This window comes from Stigmatopora argus, chromosome 8 (genome assembly GCF_051989625.1).
Source record: "Stigmatopora argus isolate UIUO_Sarg chromosome 8, RoL_Sarg_1.0, whole genome shotgun sequence".
NCBI classification, from domain to species: domain Eukaryota; kingdom Metazoa; phylum Chordata; class Actinopteri; order Syngnathiformes; family Syngnathidae; genus Stigmatopora; species Stigmatopora argus.
The window spans coordinates 16396066-16414151 of NC_135394.1; the positions used below are offsets into that span (position 1 = coordinate 16396066).

At 40.9% G+C, this 18086-nt stretch overlaps 2 protein-coding genes across 2 annotated transcripts; one reads left to right on the forward strand and one right to left on the reverse strand.

Annotated features, from left to right (window-relative positions):
- Positions 1–198: 198 nt before the first annotated feature.
- tubgcp5 (tubulin gamma complex component 5) lies at positions 199–10078 on the reverse strand. The gene is made up of 21 exons (XM_077606687.1): positions 9761–10078; positions 9408–9461; positions 9146–9254; positions 8984–9080; positions 8822–8901; positions 8223–8358; positions 8027–8144; positions 7048–7137; positions 6284–6377; positions 5972–6206; positions 4780–4982; positions 4314–4710; positions 3080–3290; positions 2632–3003; positions 2120–2204; positions 1843–1963; positions 1622–1776; positions 1020–1145; positions 852–940; positions 489–589; positions 199–405 (listed from the first exon to the last, which is right to left on the reverse strand). The coding sequence occupies exons 1-21, from the start codon at positions 9892–9894 to the stop codon at positions 359–361; spliced, it is 3054 nt and encodes a 1017-aa protein (XP_077462813.1). The 5' UTR covers positions 9895–10078; the 3' UTR covers positions 199–358.
- Positions 10079–10653: 575 nt separating this feature from the next.
- Positions 10654–17429, forward strand: chst7 (carbohydrate (N-acetylglucosamine 6-O) sulfotransferase 7). The gene is made up of 3 exons (XM_077606950.1): positions 10654–11535; positions 13591–14071; positions 16783–17429. The coding sequence occupies exons 1-2, from the start codon at positions 10714–10716 to the stop codon at positions 14056–14058; spliced, it is 1290 nt and encodes a 429-aa protein (XP_077463076.1). The 5' UTR covers positions 10654–10713; the 3' UTR covers positions 14059–14071; positions 16783–17429.
- Positions 17430–18086: the final 657 nt, after the last annotated feature.

Sequence of the window (18086 nt, forward strand, 5' to 3'; positions counted from 1 at the left end):
TAGTAATCCCTCCAGACATGGACGTGCTAATCAAAAAAACGCAAAGTAGGATCACCCCTATTATTGCTACCAAACTATATACAGAATGTGAGTAATGGCAATTAATCTCGCTAAATTAAAAATGAATAACCCATTAAAAAATACTAATTTCAATTCATTCAGCACACGTTAAAGAATCTGGACAAGTAAAACAACCCATTAAAATGACAATATTAGTGAATTTAATGAGTTTCATACGTCAACACTGCATCAACTCATTGACAGATATCAAACAACGTTAACCCAAGTTAACATAAAAAGCATTTTTTTGAATAAATTATGCCCACCCGACATCTCACAATCACGTTGCGGACCCTCGTCAACACTGCTCGAAGCCCGCCATCAAAGAGAGGGCGAGTGACTCCACTGCGAACGACACGCCAACAAAAATGCAACGTTAGATTCAATGGTAAATCTGCTTACAAATACATTTAATCAATTGTACTCACGATGAGGGAAAGAACCACGACAGACTGCTTTGTTGAGAATGGTCACCAGGAACATGTGGCAGTTTTTAAAATCCGACTCCATTTTGGAAATAGACTCAATCCTGTAAATAAATAAATAAAAATCCATACAAATATATGAATACCGTCATTTCCGCACTATAATGCGCACCTTCAATGAATGGCCTATCTTAAAATGTGTTTCATATATAAAGCGCAACGGATTATAAAACGCAGTACAGTAATCCCTCGAATATCGCGGACACTGAGAACATTGAGATCTTTTAGCTGCGCTTTATAGTCCGGAAAATACGGTAATCTACAAGAATTTGAGAGGTTCCATCTTTTTTTTTTACAAGATCTTACTTCCAGGCTGCAAAACCAGCTTGCCACCGATCGGAGAAAATCAGGACCAGGTTTAGCACCTTCATGATGGCTTCTTTCACGAAACTGACCTGGCGCAAAAAACGAGGAGAAATATTTTCAATTGTTCCAATCATAAATATTCGTGAATAACTGAAAGCTAGTATTTACCTTCTCCCTTAATAAACAGCGATCATGAATGGTCGCCAAGTATCTGTAATGGATCTTGATAAGCTGATCCAGGTCTTTTGCTTCCTGGACTTGATGCTGGAATTCCAGGCCAGTGCTGTGCAGAATCTGACAGATAAAAAATATAAAACAATTTTTATAATAACATTTGTCGACATTTATTTACAAATGTGGTTGCACTTTAGTTTATATATTTAAATGTTTGGATATTAAGATGTGATAGACAGTTTTTGCATGATTTGAATGGGGCAAAATAACATGCCTTTTATCTGCATCCAATAGATTGTTATAATATATTATAATATATATATATTTTTTTCAGATATACCTCAATATTTTGTGTATAAAAATTGAATTTGGTGTTTAAAAAGTTTTGTCTTCCAAATTATAGTCTTGATAAATAGAGGGTCGTCTTATATTCGGGTCAATACGGTTTAGCATTTTTTTAATAGTTCGGGCCTGTGATTCATTCTCATGTGCGTTTATGATCCGAAATATGTGTTCAATAACTTTCCTTTGCTCACTCAGAACGGAATTGGCCAGTAAATTTGTCGATGGGGGTGAAAGATTTAAGCCCAGCTCACCCTGGTCATGATGTAATTGTGAAGACTGTTGACAAAATGCATGAGTTTGACACGCAGAAGACACATGCGATGAATCTGCTGCTTGACCGGTCGCTCTTTCTGCTTGGCGTCGTCCGTCGGCGCCCCCTCCACTTTCTTGGGGAATTCTATGAACCCTAATAAATAAATACATATTTAAGTAAATACAAGTATTATGTTTAAGGGGAGCAACCGGTACGTACCGCTAAATCGAAGCGTGTCCAAGCTGTACTTGGCCCACTTGATCTGAAGCAGGAGCAGAAACACTTGATTGTAGATTTTTTGGCACTCGGAACTGATCACGATGTCGACTGGCCAAGGAACCTGTAACAAAGTTGAAAACAACAACTTTGGATTCATTTTCTTCGCGAGGGCCATGGGGGTGTTGAAGCCTATCCCAGCCAACTGCAGGCCGCCCTGAATTGGTTGTCAGCCACTGAGTTACAACAATGTTTGGCTAATAAACAGAAAAAAACAGACCTTGTAACTGAGGGTCAGCACTTCAAGATTATTGACGGGATGTTTCTTCCGGCTGGGGTCAATTGTCTCCAACAAGATAGACAATCTGATCCAAAAAAAATAAGGACAGAAATGGAATCGATGGTGTTAAAAATAAAGATGGAAGGAGTATCGGCGCCGATATTTGGCAATTTGACGAACAGTAATCCCTCGATTATTGTAATTGATGTAGACCAGACAAACGAAAAACCAGGAAGCTTATACGCGAGAAATTGTCAAATTCAACCATTTTAGGCAATTTTAAGGAGACGGCTTATATGCGAGAAATTGTCAAATTCAACGATTTAAGGCAATTATAAGGGGACGGCTTATACGCGAGAAATTGCCAAATTAAACCATTTTGGGCAATTTTAAGGGGACGGCTTATGTGCGGAGGCGGCTAATATGCGAGAAAATACAGTACCATAAATCGTCATCGATCCTGAAAAACCCATATCTCTCGTTAAAAAGGCCCAGAAAAACAAAAGCAGTACCTGCTACTGTCCTCCGGGCTGCGCTGGCTGACCGCTTCTTGCAACTGCCCGTTGAGGAACGCCGGCTGCTGCCAGATCTCCTTCTCGCGCACCTTGTCAAAAATAGCCGTGTAGAAGTCGTACATGGTGTCGCCGGCCTCCAGCAGGAAGTAGTTCCTCATGGCCTGCAGGTACTCCAGCAGCTTGTAGTCCTTCTTCAAGGTCTTCATGAGGTTGCCGCAGCATTCCACGTAACGCCGTTGGATGTGCGGGTAGAGGCAGGAGCGCAGCGTCAGCTCGAACGTCTGGCAGGTGACCGACTGCGACGAGCGCTCCAAGGTGGAGTCGTCCCGGGAGAAGCCTTCGTGGAAGTCGCTTTGCTCCAAGTACAACCTGTCCGACGGGTCCAAAACGACATGGGCCACGGTTAACGAGAGGACGAAGAAAGAGGATTGACCCATTTGCTCACCTGGCGAAGTTGATGGCCAGCAGCGGGTCGTGGACGTCGTCCATTTCCAGGTGCTGCGAGATGACGGACTGCATTCGGATCAGGCTCCTCCTGGTGGACCGTGGCTCCGTCGCGGGGCTGGCGGGGGACGCGGCGGGGGACGCCTCCTGGCTGCCCAGACGCGACCGCACCGACTCCAGGAACAGCGTGTACAGACTCTTACGCTCGGCATCTGCAAGGCAGGCGGGAGGGACAAAAATCTTTGCATTTATTGATTATTATTTTTTTATTTGTGCACTTCCCTACTTATTTATGTTGTTGACTACTTATTATGTAACTACTTATTTATTTATATTTTATTTATTTATTAATATTTATTGATTGTTTGTTTGTTGTTATTTGTGCACTTCACTACTTATTTGTTGTTGACTACTTATTTATTTATAACCTATTTACTAGTTTTTGTGTTATTATTGATTATTTATGTACTGTTTTTAGATAATTTATGTATTTGTCATTATTGATTTATTTATTTTTGCACTTCCCTACTTATTTGTTGACTACTTATTTATTTATTACCCATTTTATTTTGATTTATTATTATTGATTATTTATGTATCATTTTTAGATTTATATATTTGTTATCATTTATAGAGTATTTAGTTATTTATTTATTTGTGCACTTCCCTACTTATTTGTTGACTACTTATTATGTGACTACTTATTTATTTATTACCTATTTAATTTTTATTTATTATTATTGATTATTTATCTATTTGTTTATTTTTGCACTTTGCTACTTATATATGTTGTTGACTACTTATTATGTGACTAATTATTGATTTATTACCTCTATTTTTTATTATTAATTTTTGGTGTATTCTTTTTAGCTTATGTATTTATTATTATTTATTTGTTTGTTATTTGTGTGCACTTCCCTACTTATGTGACTACTTATTTCTTGATCATTATTATTTATTGAATATTTATTTGTTGTTATTTCACCACTTGGTAGTGAGGCTTTACCTCTCATTCTACATTTCAAATGACAATAAAAGCATTCAATTTAAAGATGGCCACCGGTCAGTGACGCTGCAACTGCACCTCAAGACATCTAGTCTCCGATACGATATCTATTTTTGGTATTATTAAGGTCTCCATCCCCAAAAGACGCATTCCATCTCAGCTTTTGACTCCCAAAAAGCCTCGTTGACATTCACGCAAATCCCGCTCTCGAACCCAAGACCCCACTGACCTCTTAAGGATCCCTCATAAGACCGCTTGCGGTCTTCCTTGCGGTCCAAGTTCTTCAGCAGCTGCATGGACTTGCCGGCCATGATGATCTGCTTGAGTACGGGTTTGAGGAAGGACACCATGGTGAGCTGCCGGTTCCCCCCAGCGGCGGCGGCGGCGGCGTCCCCCGCGGAACTTCCGCTGGCCGCGTCGCTGATCTCGCTTTCCACCGTCTCGGAGATGCTGTACAACGTGTACGTGGCGTGCCAAAAGTCCCTGTGGTTGACCGCCACGTCTTTGTTCCGTTGTATGATGAACTCTTTGGCGGGATCGAACAAATGTCCGTGAACGATCCACTCGTCCACGATCTCCAAATACGGTCGCACGGTTTCGGTCCACAGCGAAAACAGCAACGCCACCTGACGGAGATAAAAAAAGCCATTTTGGCTCACGGAAATTGAGGAAAATACGCTAGGCGAAGGCGTTACCGTTTGCTCCGAAGCTTCTCCGACGCTGTCGTACTCGATGATGGCCTTGTAGAGCGTGTTGAGGAGGTGGGAGGCCCGCACCACGTTGGGGGTCTCGGGGGGCACCTCGGCGACACCCGTGCGGAAGACGCGCTGCAGGACTTTGAGCTGTGCTAGGTGTGGGCTGAGACGGTCCAGAACGGCGGACAGCGTCACGGTTTCGTCTGGAATAACAAACCAATGAGCATATGAAAACATTGTGCAGTGTATATTATATATTTTGTTTTGCTCATTATAGTGTGGAAAATGTGGTATATAAAAATACCCCCAAATTGGAGCAATGTGATTATTTTAGATATATATTTCTGATTTATTTATTTATTTCAGAAATCTATTTATTAAGTACTAATTTTCCAATTTTCTTCTTCTTGAGGTATTTTCCAATTAGATTTCATTTTATATATTTTTTTTTTGCTGCACCTTATAGTGCAGAAAATATGGTATATTAAAATACCCAAAAATTGGAGCAATGTCATTATTTTAGATATATATTTCAGATTTTTTTTAAATTTCAGAAATCTATTTTTTTAAGTACTAATTTTCCAATTTTCTTCTATGCGTCTTTCTTTTTCCTTTGATTTCATTTTTTTTTGCTGCGCCTTATAGTGCAGAAAATATGGTATATTAAAATCCAAAATAAAATTGGAGCCATTTCAAAAAACTTTTTAAAAGTAATTTTCCAAACTTCTAATCATGCTATTTTTCATTTGACTTGAGGTATTTTCTAATTAAATTTCATTATTTTTAATACATAAAAAATTTTGCTGCACCTCATAGTGCGGAAAATACGTTATATTAAAGTACAAAATAAAATTGGAGCACTTTCCAAAAACTTTTTAAAGTAATTTTCCAAAGTTCTTCCATTCATGCTAGTTTTCATTTGACTTTAAGTATTTTCCAATTGGATTGTTTTCTTAATTTTCATTAAAATCATTATAGTATATCTAAATATTTTTGCTGTGCCTGATAGTGCAGAAAATAGGGTATATTGAAATAACTAATTTGATTTTTTAAAAGATTTCCTTTAATGTATTTTAAAGGTAGTTTTCCAATGTTCTTCTACTGATGCTAATTGTCATTTGGCTTGACGTATTTTCCAATTGGACCAAAACAACACTTTTGAATTGGGGCCCATCATCTGGTCAAAACATACCTTTGCACACGAGCCCTCTCTCAATGGCAGTCAGCTCCTCCTTGAAACCCATAAAGTACTTGTTGAGAGCCCACACAAAAGCCTGGTAGGTCCTGAACGGCGGCTCGGAGCCGCCCTGGGATCCGGCAGGACCCAGCTCCGACCCGTGGCCCGTCACTTCGTCGATGAAAGTCTGCAGCTGGAAAACGGCTTGCCCATACGCGGCCACGTGTTCCAGCACGGAGCGCAGGCAGTTCTGCCAGGGAGCGCCAAAAACCAGGCATTAACGGCGCCACCTTTGACTTCCGCGTTTAAAAAAAACGGTACACTTACCCCGGTGAGGTGAGTCACCGCCACGTTATTTCTGACAGTCACGTTCCCGTCGTGAAGCTGGAACAGGAAGTGTTTCTTAACTCCGGAAAAAAGCCTGTCATAAAAAAAAAAAAATACATTTGGGATGAACAACTGCTGTCAATTTTTCCAAAATCACAAAACCGACGACAGAATTGCTCGTCCCGGTCATCCAATGATTTCCTGTATTTTTTCACATGCGGGGCGGGGGCCTCTTTTAACGCAACCAGTGTGGGGAAATGAGCAAATGACTTGTCTGAAATTTGCTTGAAAAATTAAACCAGCTTGGTTTTGAAGGCGGAAGGTTTGCTTGCATTTCATGCACTAACTGTTTTTTCTCTTGTAGCTTCACATTCAGTTCATTCATGTGTGTCAGGATGTCCACAGTAAAAGTTAAATGTTCAGAAATGAGTCAGTATTCTCAAGCAGCTCCAATAACAAACTAATCTCCTGTTTGAGCTCCCACACATTTACATACTTTTACTAGACTAGTGCGCTACCTATCGGGGAAACGAGGGTATTGCAGGGAAATGAGTGCGGTCATTGATTTTTACTATAATTTGGACAACGTCGGCAGGCCGGATTAAAAAGTCTAACGGGCCGTAGTTTGCCCATGTCTGAATTAGGGCAAGATTTCGTGACATACAAATTCCCTATGACAAAGATGTATGGCCGTGAAACGGATTGAAGGTGATGTCATAGATTGAAACATTCTTTGTTTACTTTTAAGATTATTTCACACTCACCACAAGGTTTCCCGGATGACTTGGGTCTCGGTGACAAAGATTTTTTCTTCCGGTAGGTACAGCGGATCCGTGTTGTATAAATGTTGGTCCCTGTGAAGGAATAATTGTCTTTAGCGTCACAAAATGACAGCATATTTCATACAATCTATGGTAGAATTGAATTGAATTGAATCCCTTTATTGTCATGATACAAGTATAATGAGATTTAAAGCTTTACCACCAAGTGCACAAATAACAACAACAGACATAAATAATCAATAAATACGTAATAAATAATAACAATAAATAAGTAGTCAACAACATAAATAAGTAAGGAAGTGCACAAACAACAAAAAGATCAATAATAATAAATAAATAACCAGTAAATAACTAATAAATAAATAGTCAACATAACAAATGAATAGTAGTAAAAATAGATAGTAAGTATAAGTAAGCATAAATAAGTATAATTTTTTATGCATACTTATTTTTAGCTTTAAATCTCATTGTACTTGTATAATGACAATAAAGGCATTCAATTAATTAAAAAATATTGAATTGAATTGAATGCTTTAGTCATTATAGGGTTAATTATATTTCAAGTATATTGAGATTTAAAGCTTTACTACCAAGGGTACAAAAATAACAAACAAACAAATAATTAGTCGTCAATAAATAAGTAGTCAACAACACAAATAAGCAGAGAAGTGCACCAATAATAAAAACAAGTAAACATATAAATGATCAATAAATAAGTAAATAAGTAGTCAACATAATAAATAAGTGTATAATAATGTAATTTGCAACGCATTGTATTGATTTATTTGTTTTAAATGCATTGTCCTTCATTTTATGCGTGTATATAAGTAGTCACAAAAAGATTCCTTATTAAAGTGTGCACTTTATGGACAAGATTTACATCTCATTGTACTTTTATAATGATAATAAAGGCATTTAATTGAATTGAATGCCCTAAAAGGGGGTGAAACCAAATGCTTACCAAACATTGAGCAAGTTGGAGTGTAAATGCAAGCTGTGAGCAAATCGGGGGGCGTGTGGACCCCAGTAAGGGCTCACCACATGTTGCTCTAGCCAGGCCCGGGCGTCCGGTTCACCCACTGCAATAAAAAAATATATATATATATATTTAAAATTCAATGGCTAAATCCACGTAGCAAAGTTTGAGTGGATCCAACCTATCCATGGAACGGAAACCGCCTTGTCAGCATGGTCTTTGTCCTCCTGGGGGGTCTTGTCCAACTGGATCCCAGAGTCCTCCCTGCTGATTGGCTGTCGGCCGTCCTCGTCCTCGCTGTCGTCCTCGGACCACACCTGTGATCGTATAAATATGGGAAGTGATTTGATTTCTTCAAAATACACAGAAGCTAAACGTCAACAAATATAGATTTTGTAGAATTTTCAGATTTGGTGAGCTTTTTTCCAGCATGTAAAAAATAATGTTTCTCAAATTGTCCTTTTTTCAATAGTTAAAGAAATAAAAGAAACACAAACAGTGAATCAGCTATTACTCATGTTTTGGTTTTAGCTAATTTAGCAAAAAACACTGCTTGAAACAACTGAATTGTCGTGAAAAAGGAAGTGAGCAGGCTACTTTCAAAATAAGAGAACGTTTCGACAAAACTAAACAGTGATTCAGTCATCCTGATCTATATAATATAATATTTATTCAGTATTATATGATGAGTGAAAAATAAAAATAAAATGTTTTTGTAATTAATCAGGATGGGAAAAAAAATACAAAATATTTTTATTTTTTTAAATCAGTGATACTCACAGGCGTATCAGGAAATGGCCCATTGTCAATATCTTCACCCTCCAAAAGATATTTAGCCCAGTCGAAACTGTCTTTGATGACTGAGAAAGGAAACCATGTGTGCTTTTTAACGCAGACCCTTTTAAAATATTAAAATTAAATATGGAAAAATGACTAACTCACCCGTCTCCCTGACTCGGGGTCTCTCGGTGAAGTTAGTATTGGAGGGAGAACTTGATAAGAATAGGAGCAGCGACAGTATGCTGTAGTGGACTTCGGTCTGGGGGAAGAAGAAATAGTAAACGTGAGAATAATAGCGAGAAAAATATGGAAAATTGAACGTACTTGTATTCCAACGGTATGAGCGAGGGGTGAATTGAGGAACTCATCCGTAAGCCTCATCCAGCTTCCGGCCTTGCTCACTTCCGAGTGGATCATCAGTTTTTCATAAATACTATGCACACAAAAAAATATATTGTCATTTATTAAACGTAGATTTTACACAGGATCAGCACGTGAATTATGAGTAATCACACATCATTTTATCGCCATATTAGGACTGATACTACTATTGATGTAACTCTTATTTAATATAATAAAGACTTACCCAGTGATGCTACGTTGCACTTTGTGACTGTCCACATCCAGGAAACGATGGAATCTTAGATGAATAAAATAAATGCAGTTAGATTAAAATGCACAATAAGCCACTACATTATTCAACAGCAAAACAACAAGAAAATTAAGGATGAATTTCTTCTGTTTGTGTTTCCTTCCGAATAAATCAAGATGAGTCAGCATAAAAGTTGTCGCCATTTTAGTAGTGGTCTCATGTTTACAATTGCTTATGGTGAATAAGAGGGTGTTTAGAATGGACCCTTGGAGGACACCACAATGCAATGAGGTGTCTCCGTGTTTGGCAGATGAAATTGTAAATTAAAAGAGAAAAAATGAACTCACTTAAAGTTGGACCAGACGAATTTAAGAGCCAGCTGGAAGTTCTGTTCCTCTTCATCCTGAAATCCACTTAAGCACCTGATCAGTTCTTTGGTTTCCCTCTCCGTCTCCTTCTCGAAGGCAGTCCAGTGAGTCATTGTTTAGCTAAGCGTTACATGAAGAGAGGACTCCATACACGGAGAATAACTATTATTACTTTATATGTGGAATATATATCACGGAAACTGCCATTTGTGTTTGTCACCGGTGGAGTTTAGCTTTTAACTCAAAACATTAGCATCCTCTGCATCGGCGCGTTCAAAGGCAATGTGCGCATGCGTGAACCACAAAAGGTTATTGGATTGGATTGGATAACTTTATTCATCCCGTATTCGGGAAATTTTGTTATGTTTTTTATTATTAAAAAGGTGCGTTGTTTATCTTTAAGGGTCAAGAATCGTATTTCGCGTGTCAAAAAGGGATAAAACGTGACTATAAAACAAGTTAAAGCGGAATTGGTTTGTTTTAGTAGTACTGTCCCACAATGCAACAGACAGTGACGACAGGAAACCAGGAAGTAAATAATATTTCCCCGCGAAAGGCTTCTTGAGCCAGCATGCGTTCTAAAGTTAAGCACGTACTTAAAAATAAATAATTCCAGCTTTTTTGTTTCCTGAACTGTCTTTGTAAAAGTGTATTTATTGTTTAAAATACGGTAAATTGTATTTAGCCATATGTTCCGAATCTATTTAGATCGGACACGTCAACGTGGTCGCCATATTGAACGTGGCAAATCACATCTACGAAGGAACGCTCCCGCCTTCGGCCGTACCGTGACGTCACCCATCCTCTTAGACCCCGCCTCTCGCCCCGCCCCTCGACCCGCCCCCCGCCGCCAAATGAGTGCGCAAACACAATCCGGCCGCGCTGCCTCCCTTCCCTCACAAGCGGATCTTCTCTCCCGATCTTCACCAGCGATGAAGAGGAGGCTCCAGAAGAAATACTTACTCGTGATCCTCGCCTACACGGGTTTGCTCCTGCTCATCCCGTATGTGTTCGACTTCGGGGAGCGCTCCATGCAGCGCTCCAAGCACAGCTTCCTGCAGGAGCAGCAGCGGCAGCAGCAGCAGCAGCAGCAGTCCCGGTGCTCGGACCTGAGGACCGCCGTGGAAGTGCTTTGGGAGACCGGCGATCGAACGCGGGGCTCCGAGAACGGAACGGAGCCCCCGGGATCCCCCCGCGGCCACATCTACCTGCACGCCACTTGGAGAACCGGCTCCTCGTTCCTGGGGGAGCTCTTCAACCAGCACCCGGACGCCTTCTACCTGTACGAGCCCATGTGGCACATCTGGCAGGCCTTGTACCCGGGCGACGCCGGCAGCCTGCAGGGGGCCGTCCGCGACATGTTGAGCTCGCTCTTCCGCTGCGACTTCTCCGTCCTCAAGCTGTACGCCGGCTCGCAGAACCTGAGCACGGCCTTCATCTTCGGCTGGAAGATGAACAAGGTGGTGTGCTCCGAGCCCCTGTGCGACGCCCACCAGCGGCACCACGTTGGCCTGGTGCAGGAGGACCGTTGCGCCAAGTGCCCCAGGCGGGATATCCGCGAGCTGGAGCGGGAGTGCAAGAAGTACCCGGTGGTGGTCATCAAGGGGGTGCGCGTGCTGGATCTGGGGACACTCGTGCCCCTGGTCAAGGACCCGGAGATCCGGCTGCAGATCGTACAGCTCTTCCGGGACCCCCGAGCCGTGCATAACTCCAGGCTCAAGTCCAAGCAGGCCCTCGTCAAGGAGAGTATCCAGGTGAGGACCGGTGGATGAGTGGTTAGCGGGTCGGCCTCGCAGTGGGGGGACCTGGGTTCAAATCCAGGTCGGTACACCTGTGTGGAGTTTGCATGGGTTTTCTCTGGGTACTCCAGTTTCCTCCCACATTCCAAAGACATGCATGCTAGTGATTGGACACTAAATCTAGGGTGTCAGACTCGGGTTGGTTCGCGGGCCGCTTTAACGTCAACTTGATTTCACGTGGGCTGGACTATTTTAGATATAATTAGATATTTTTTTATAAATGGATTAAAATAACTGGATTAAAATATTTGTATAGATCTAAAACAATGTTTATTTTAGCTTTTTTAAATATATTTTTAGATTTTACAAAATGATTTTTGAACTAAAAACAGAAAAAATGGATTAAAAAATTACAATTCTTGATTTAAAAGGGGGGAAAAAATCAGGAAATTTAATATACATCTATACTTTATTATATTTTAATTTGATCCTAAAACAAAAAGTCAGCACTCGGGGCCACACAAAACGATGCAGCGGGCCAGATTTGGCCCCCGGGCCGCCAGTTTGACACATGTGCTCTAAATTGCCCCTAGCTATGATTGGTTGTCCATCTCCAAGTGTCTTCCAATTGGTTGGCCACCAATTCAGCTGGGATAAACTCCAGCACCTCCCGCGACCCTAGTGAGGATAAAGCGGTTCAGAAAATGAGATGAGTTCACTCATTCGTTGCCGTAAATGTCAGATCTATTTGGCCTCGAAGGGCTGGCGGCCATCAAAATTCCAAAAGTTTGTCCTAGATAAGAAAAGTGATTTTTGAAAAAAAATGGCGTTACCTCATTCTCTGCCATTCAGCGCCACAGATGTCCAATCTGTTTGGCCTCGAAGGGCTGGCGGTGATCAAAAATCTAGTTGACTCATTCACTGCCATTGACAGCGGTGGACGTCCAATCCCATTGGACTTGGTTGCTAGCTAGCTAGCATAAGTAAATAAATACAGTTGTAACTAGTAAAAATATCAACTCACTTTTAAAATAATCGCATAGGTCTTTTTTTTTTAATGTTACCACCTGTTTTTTTATTATTATTATATTTTTATAAGGGTCAGGGGGGCTGGATTGGACGTCTATCGCTGTCAATGGCAGCCTGTGAGTTCCTCATTAGCTGACAAACTGTTATTTTGACAAAATATTGACCAATGTAAAGTGAACAAATTGGTTAGCCTTCTGTAACAAGGCTCTGTTAATAGTCAACAAACATGCACGCTAACGCTAACTTGCAAGCTTGTCAAACCCCCCAAAAAAATAATTTGTAAAGGAGTGTTACTTTAACACTCAAGCTATTAATTATTTGCTTTATTTTGAAAGTCGTGGCAGGTTTAGATGTTGACTGTTGAACTGATTTGACCTTAAAGTATGAATGACTATATTTGTTGATAACTGCGATCAAAATGGTCCATTATTATCCTGGGAACTTTTCAAGCAAAAACAAGTGATTCTTTGTTAGCATGTTTGTGCAAATTTTGGGGGTTTGCAATTTATTTATTTTTTTAAAGTTGCCCCTAGGGTGAAATTATTTTTAATTTTATCCATTGAAAAAGCTGAGATTTTTAAAAAAGATTATTTATTTTTATGTATTGCTGATTCATTTTTTAAATTAAAACATAGTATCTTAATGAGATCTTTTAGGGCAGAATGACTAATGAAAAAATGCATATTTTTTGAAAAATATTCAAATTTTGCTGCTATATTTTTTGTTTATTTGACAATTTTTCAAAAATGTATTTATTTTTATGTATTGCTGATTCATTTTTTTAAATTAAAACATAGTATCTTAATTAGACCCTTTAGGGCAGAATGACTCATTAAAAAATGCATATTTTTCAAAAAAATATTGAAATTTTGCTGCTATATTTTTTGTTTATCTGGGAAATTAACCTTTAAAAAAATCCTTGATCAATGCTAGGTTTATTGAAATGTTGAAAATGGTCACAATTTTTTAGGTTTTGGGAAAATACGGTCTTTTGTGGGAATTTTTGGGGTTTAATTTAATTTTTTGAATGCTGCTGCTCAGGTGCTACGTAGCAAGAAACACAACGACAAATACAAACGCTTGCTAGTCCCCAACAACCGAGTAAACCGCGCTGAGAACTACGTCTCCAGTGCCATGGAGGTGATCTGCGACAACTGGCTGGGCGACATGACGCTGGTGAGCAACGCCCCGCCGTGGTTGCGGCGCAGCTACCACCGCGTGCGCTACGAGGACCTGGTCCTGCAGCCGGCCCGGGAGCTGCAGAATCTATACCGCTTCGCCAACCTGAGCTCCTCGCCGGCGCTGGAGAGCTTCGCCCTCAACATGACGCACGGTCGCGGCTACTCGTCCGACCGGCCCTTCCTCATCTCGTCCAGGGACGCCAAGGAGGCCATCTACGCCTGGCGGGAGAGGCTGAGCGTGGAGCAGATCCGGCAGGTGGAGGCCTACTGCAGCGAGGTCATGAGGCAGCTGGGCTACTCAGAGCACCCCCTTGACAAAAATGCATGAGGACGCCGACAAGGTTAGATTTCCGCCGGACTCGTACGGTGACTCGCGGGTATCGGGCCGAAAAGAAAGAAAGAAACTTCAAAAAAAAAAGCACAAATTGGCCATAACATGATTGTAAGTAACCACAACACAAATGCGAAAAGCCACATCACAAATGCTAATAGCCACAACTTGAACACCAATTGACTCGATAGGCATAACACGAACCTTAATTTCATAACATTAAACCCCAATTGTCACAACACGGATACCAATATTCCCAACACGAACTCCAATTGTTACAACATATATGCAAATTACCATAACACGAACCTAAATTGTCAAAACACAAATGCAAATAGCCACAATACAAAACCCAATTGTCACAACAAAACACCCCAATTGTCACAACATATATGCAAATAACCATGACATGAACCCCAATTTTCACAACACGAACTCCATTTGTCACAACATAAATGCAACTAATCATGAAACGAATCCGAATTGTCAAAACACAAATGCAAATAGCCACAAAACAAACCCAAATTGCCCACATGATTGCAATTAGCCACAACACAAATGGAAGTAGCCACAACACAAATGCTAATAGCCACAACTTGAACACCAACTGACTTGACAAGCACCACAATTGTACGATACAAACCCCAGTTTCATAACACGAACCCCAATTTCATGACATTGAACCCCAATAGCCACAACACGAACTCCAATTGTCACAACATATATGCAAATAACCCTACTACGAACCTAAATTGTCAAAACACAAATGCAAATAGCCACAATACGAACCCCAACAAAACACCCCAATTATCACATATGCAAATAACCATGAGATGAACCCTATTCTCATAACATAAACCCCAATTGTCACCACACGGACGCCAATTGTCACAACAAAACACCCCAATTGTCACAACATGAACTCCAACTGTAACAACAAATGTAAATAATCATGAAATGAACTCCAATTTCATAACATGAACCCAAATTGTCAAAACACAAATACAAATAGCCACAAGACAAACCCCAATTGCCCACATGATTGCAACTAGCCGCAACACAAATCGAAGTAGCCACAACACGAATGCTAATAGCCATCAACACAAACCCAATTTGCCCAAGATAGGCTTTAATTTGACGCTACAAGCTAAATCCATCGCAACGTTCTTTCTTTGGTATCCCTTTTGCTCCGGCCTCCTCCCATAAAGCTCTCTTTGTTGCACGGGTGGCCCATGGGGGGGGCGTGGTCACCCCGACCCCGGCACCACCCCGACCCCCGCACCCTGCAGAAGGGCCTTCATTGTCCACAAGCCGAACCCTGACCGAGCAACCTTCACGTCACCACCGTCTTACTTAGAAGAAAGCCTTCTTGTCTATTACAACACAGTAGTAGGTCCAATAAAATACAAATAACAAATATATACACGTACATAATGAATATTTTACGATTTTACTAAACATTAAGTGCTAACATTGTCCTTTTAACAAGTAAAAATGAAACTGGATAATACTGCATCATTTTACACAATTCCACACCCTCATACCTAGCGACAAGTTAGCATCCAGTTAGCCTAGCATTCATATTTTTGCGATGTGGGAGAAAACCGGAGTACCCGTGGACAACCCAGGGACGAACATGCCAATTCGACACCGCGAAGACCCACCTGGGTTCGAACCCAGGACCCCAGAACTGCGAACCGACGCCATAAACATTCCTCCACCGTGCCACCAATTTTCGCAATACTAACGCGTTGGCCTCACAACTCTGGGATCCTGGGTTCAAATCCAGGTCAGTCTACCTACTACACATACTTATACGCACTTATAGCTAGCTACAAGTTAGCATCCAATTAGCCTAGCATGAATATTTTTGCGGTCTGGGAGGAAACCAAAGTACCCGTAGAGAACCCAGGCCAGAACACGCAAAATCCACACTACGAGGACTCCCTGGGTTCGTCCCCTGGACCCCAGAACTGCAAACAGACGCAAAAACCACTCCTCCACCGTGCCGCCAATTTTCGCAATACTTGCGCGTTGCCTTCACAGCTCTGGGATCCTGGGTTCAAATCCAGGTCAGTCCACCTACTACACATACTTATACACACTTATAGCTAGCTACAAGTTAGGATCCAATTAGCCTAGCATGAATATTTTTGCGGTCTGGGAGGAAACCAAAGTACCCGTAGAGAACCCAGGCCAGAGCACGCAAAATCCACACTACGAGGACTCCCCGGGTTCGAACCCTCGGACCCCAGAGCTGCGAGGTCAACGCGCTAGTATTGCGAAAATTGGCGGCACGGTGGAGGAGTGGTTAGTGCGTCGGTTCGCAGTTTTGGGGTCCGAGGGTTCGAACCCGGGGAGTCCTCGTAGTGTGGATTTTGCGTGTTCTGGCCTGGGTTCAAATCCAGGTCAGTCCACCTACCACACATACTTATGTGCAATTATAGCTAGCTACAAGTTAGCATCCAATTAGCCTAGCATGAATATTTTTGCGGTCTGGGAAGAAACCAAAGTACCCGAAGAGAACCCAGGCCAGAACACGCAAAATCCACACTACGAGGACTCCCCGGGTTCGAACCCTCAGACCCCAAAACTGCGAACCGACGCACTAACCACGCCGCCACCGAGCCGCCAATTTTCACAATCCGACAATTTAAATCCTGCCAAATTCCCCCTTTTCGCCCTCACCATTTTCATGTCTTTTTATTATTTCCCCATTAGCCTGCAAGCCCGGACTGAGGGCAAAAAAAAGACGGAGCAACAGCTGGAAAGCTGTTTGGAACGTGGCCGCTTCTTGGAGCGAGAAGTCCCCTTGACACGTCAACGCCCGTTTTTAGCGGCGCTAATCCCCCCCACCGAATCCCCGTAAAAGTTGCCGGGATCCCGGCAGAGCTTCACCTTGACGTGACTGGCCTAAGTGGATCTGCTAAAAGGGAAAAGTTCAAGGAGACGACGGCGCGTGTTTTGCCTTGGCGAGAAACCGTTGCCCCTCCCCCCTCGCCAAGCGCTTCTCATTCCAAGCCCCCCCACCCGAGGAATTTGGACAGCTGCGGCAGCACCACGCTGACAAAACACTCACTTGGATGGGATTTTTTTTTGTTTTTTTCCCAGGGACAGTTTTGGGGATTTTAACATGTGGTACGGATTAAGGTTGCCAGATCGGTTTTGATAGAAGTTTTGAAAATTGAGGTTTTGAAATTATTGTTATGGTAAACAATTAGATTTTATGACTATTTTTGTAGCTGAAAAATTATAAAGTGGAGTGATATGATGATAAAGTTTTTCACCAAATGTCAATTTCATAAGATTGAAAAAGTTAAATTTATCGAATTATATTCTGAAATTTGTTGCATTATTTTGTGAAATTTGTCACATATTGTGATTTTTTTGGCGCATTATATTGTGAAATTTGTTGCATAATTTTGTGAAATTTATTGCATAATTTTGTGAAATTTGTCGCATAATTTTGTGAAATTTATCGCATTATATTGTGAAATTTGTCGCATAATTTTGTGAAATTTGTCACATTATTTGTGAAATTTGTCGCATAATTGTGAAATTTATCGTGTTATATTGTGAAATTTATCGCGGTATATTGTGAATTTATCGCATTATATTGTGAAATTTATCGCATTATATTGCGAAATTTATCGCATTATATTGTGTAATTTATCACATTATGTGAAATGTATTGCATTATAATGTGAAATTTATCGCATTATATTGTGAAATTTATCGCATGATAACCTGAAATCTGAAAAACACCAAATGTATTAGCATATAACAAACTTTTTGCCTCGAGTCACAAAACGTGAAAGTATAAAATGTCTAAACGTATCACGGCAAATGTGAAAATGATAACAATTGTACGTTAATAACACAAAATCTTGTAACGGTAAACTTTTATGTTGGAGCAATGTTTTCACGATAAACTGCAAAAGGGGAAATCACGTTAGAGCCTCAAACCCGTTACGTGAAAAACAAACATTTTGTGATCAAATGTGAGACATTTTTTACATAATATT

Coding starts and splice junctions, on each gene's coding strand:
- chst7 (XM_077606950.1), top strand. CDS start 10,714: ATGAAGAGGAGGCTCCAGAAGAAATACTTACTCGTGATCCTCGCCTAC. Junction 11,536..13,590: donor TCGTCAAGGAGAGTATCCAG/GTGAGGACCGGT, acceptor GCTGCTGCTCAG/GTGCTACGTAGCAAGAAACA.
- tubgcp5 (XM_077606687.1), bottom strand. CDS start 9,894: ATGACTCACTGGACTGCCTTCGAGAAGGAGACGGAGAGGGAAACCAAA. Junction 8,359..8,821: donor GGCCATTTCCTGATACGCCT/GTGAGTATCACT, acceptor ATACGATCACAG/GTGTGGTCCGAGGACGACAG. Junction 590..851: donor GCTGGTTTTGCAGCCTGGAA/GTAAGATCTTGT, acceptor ATTTATTTACAG/GATTGAGTCTATTTCCAAAA.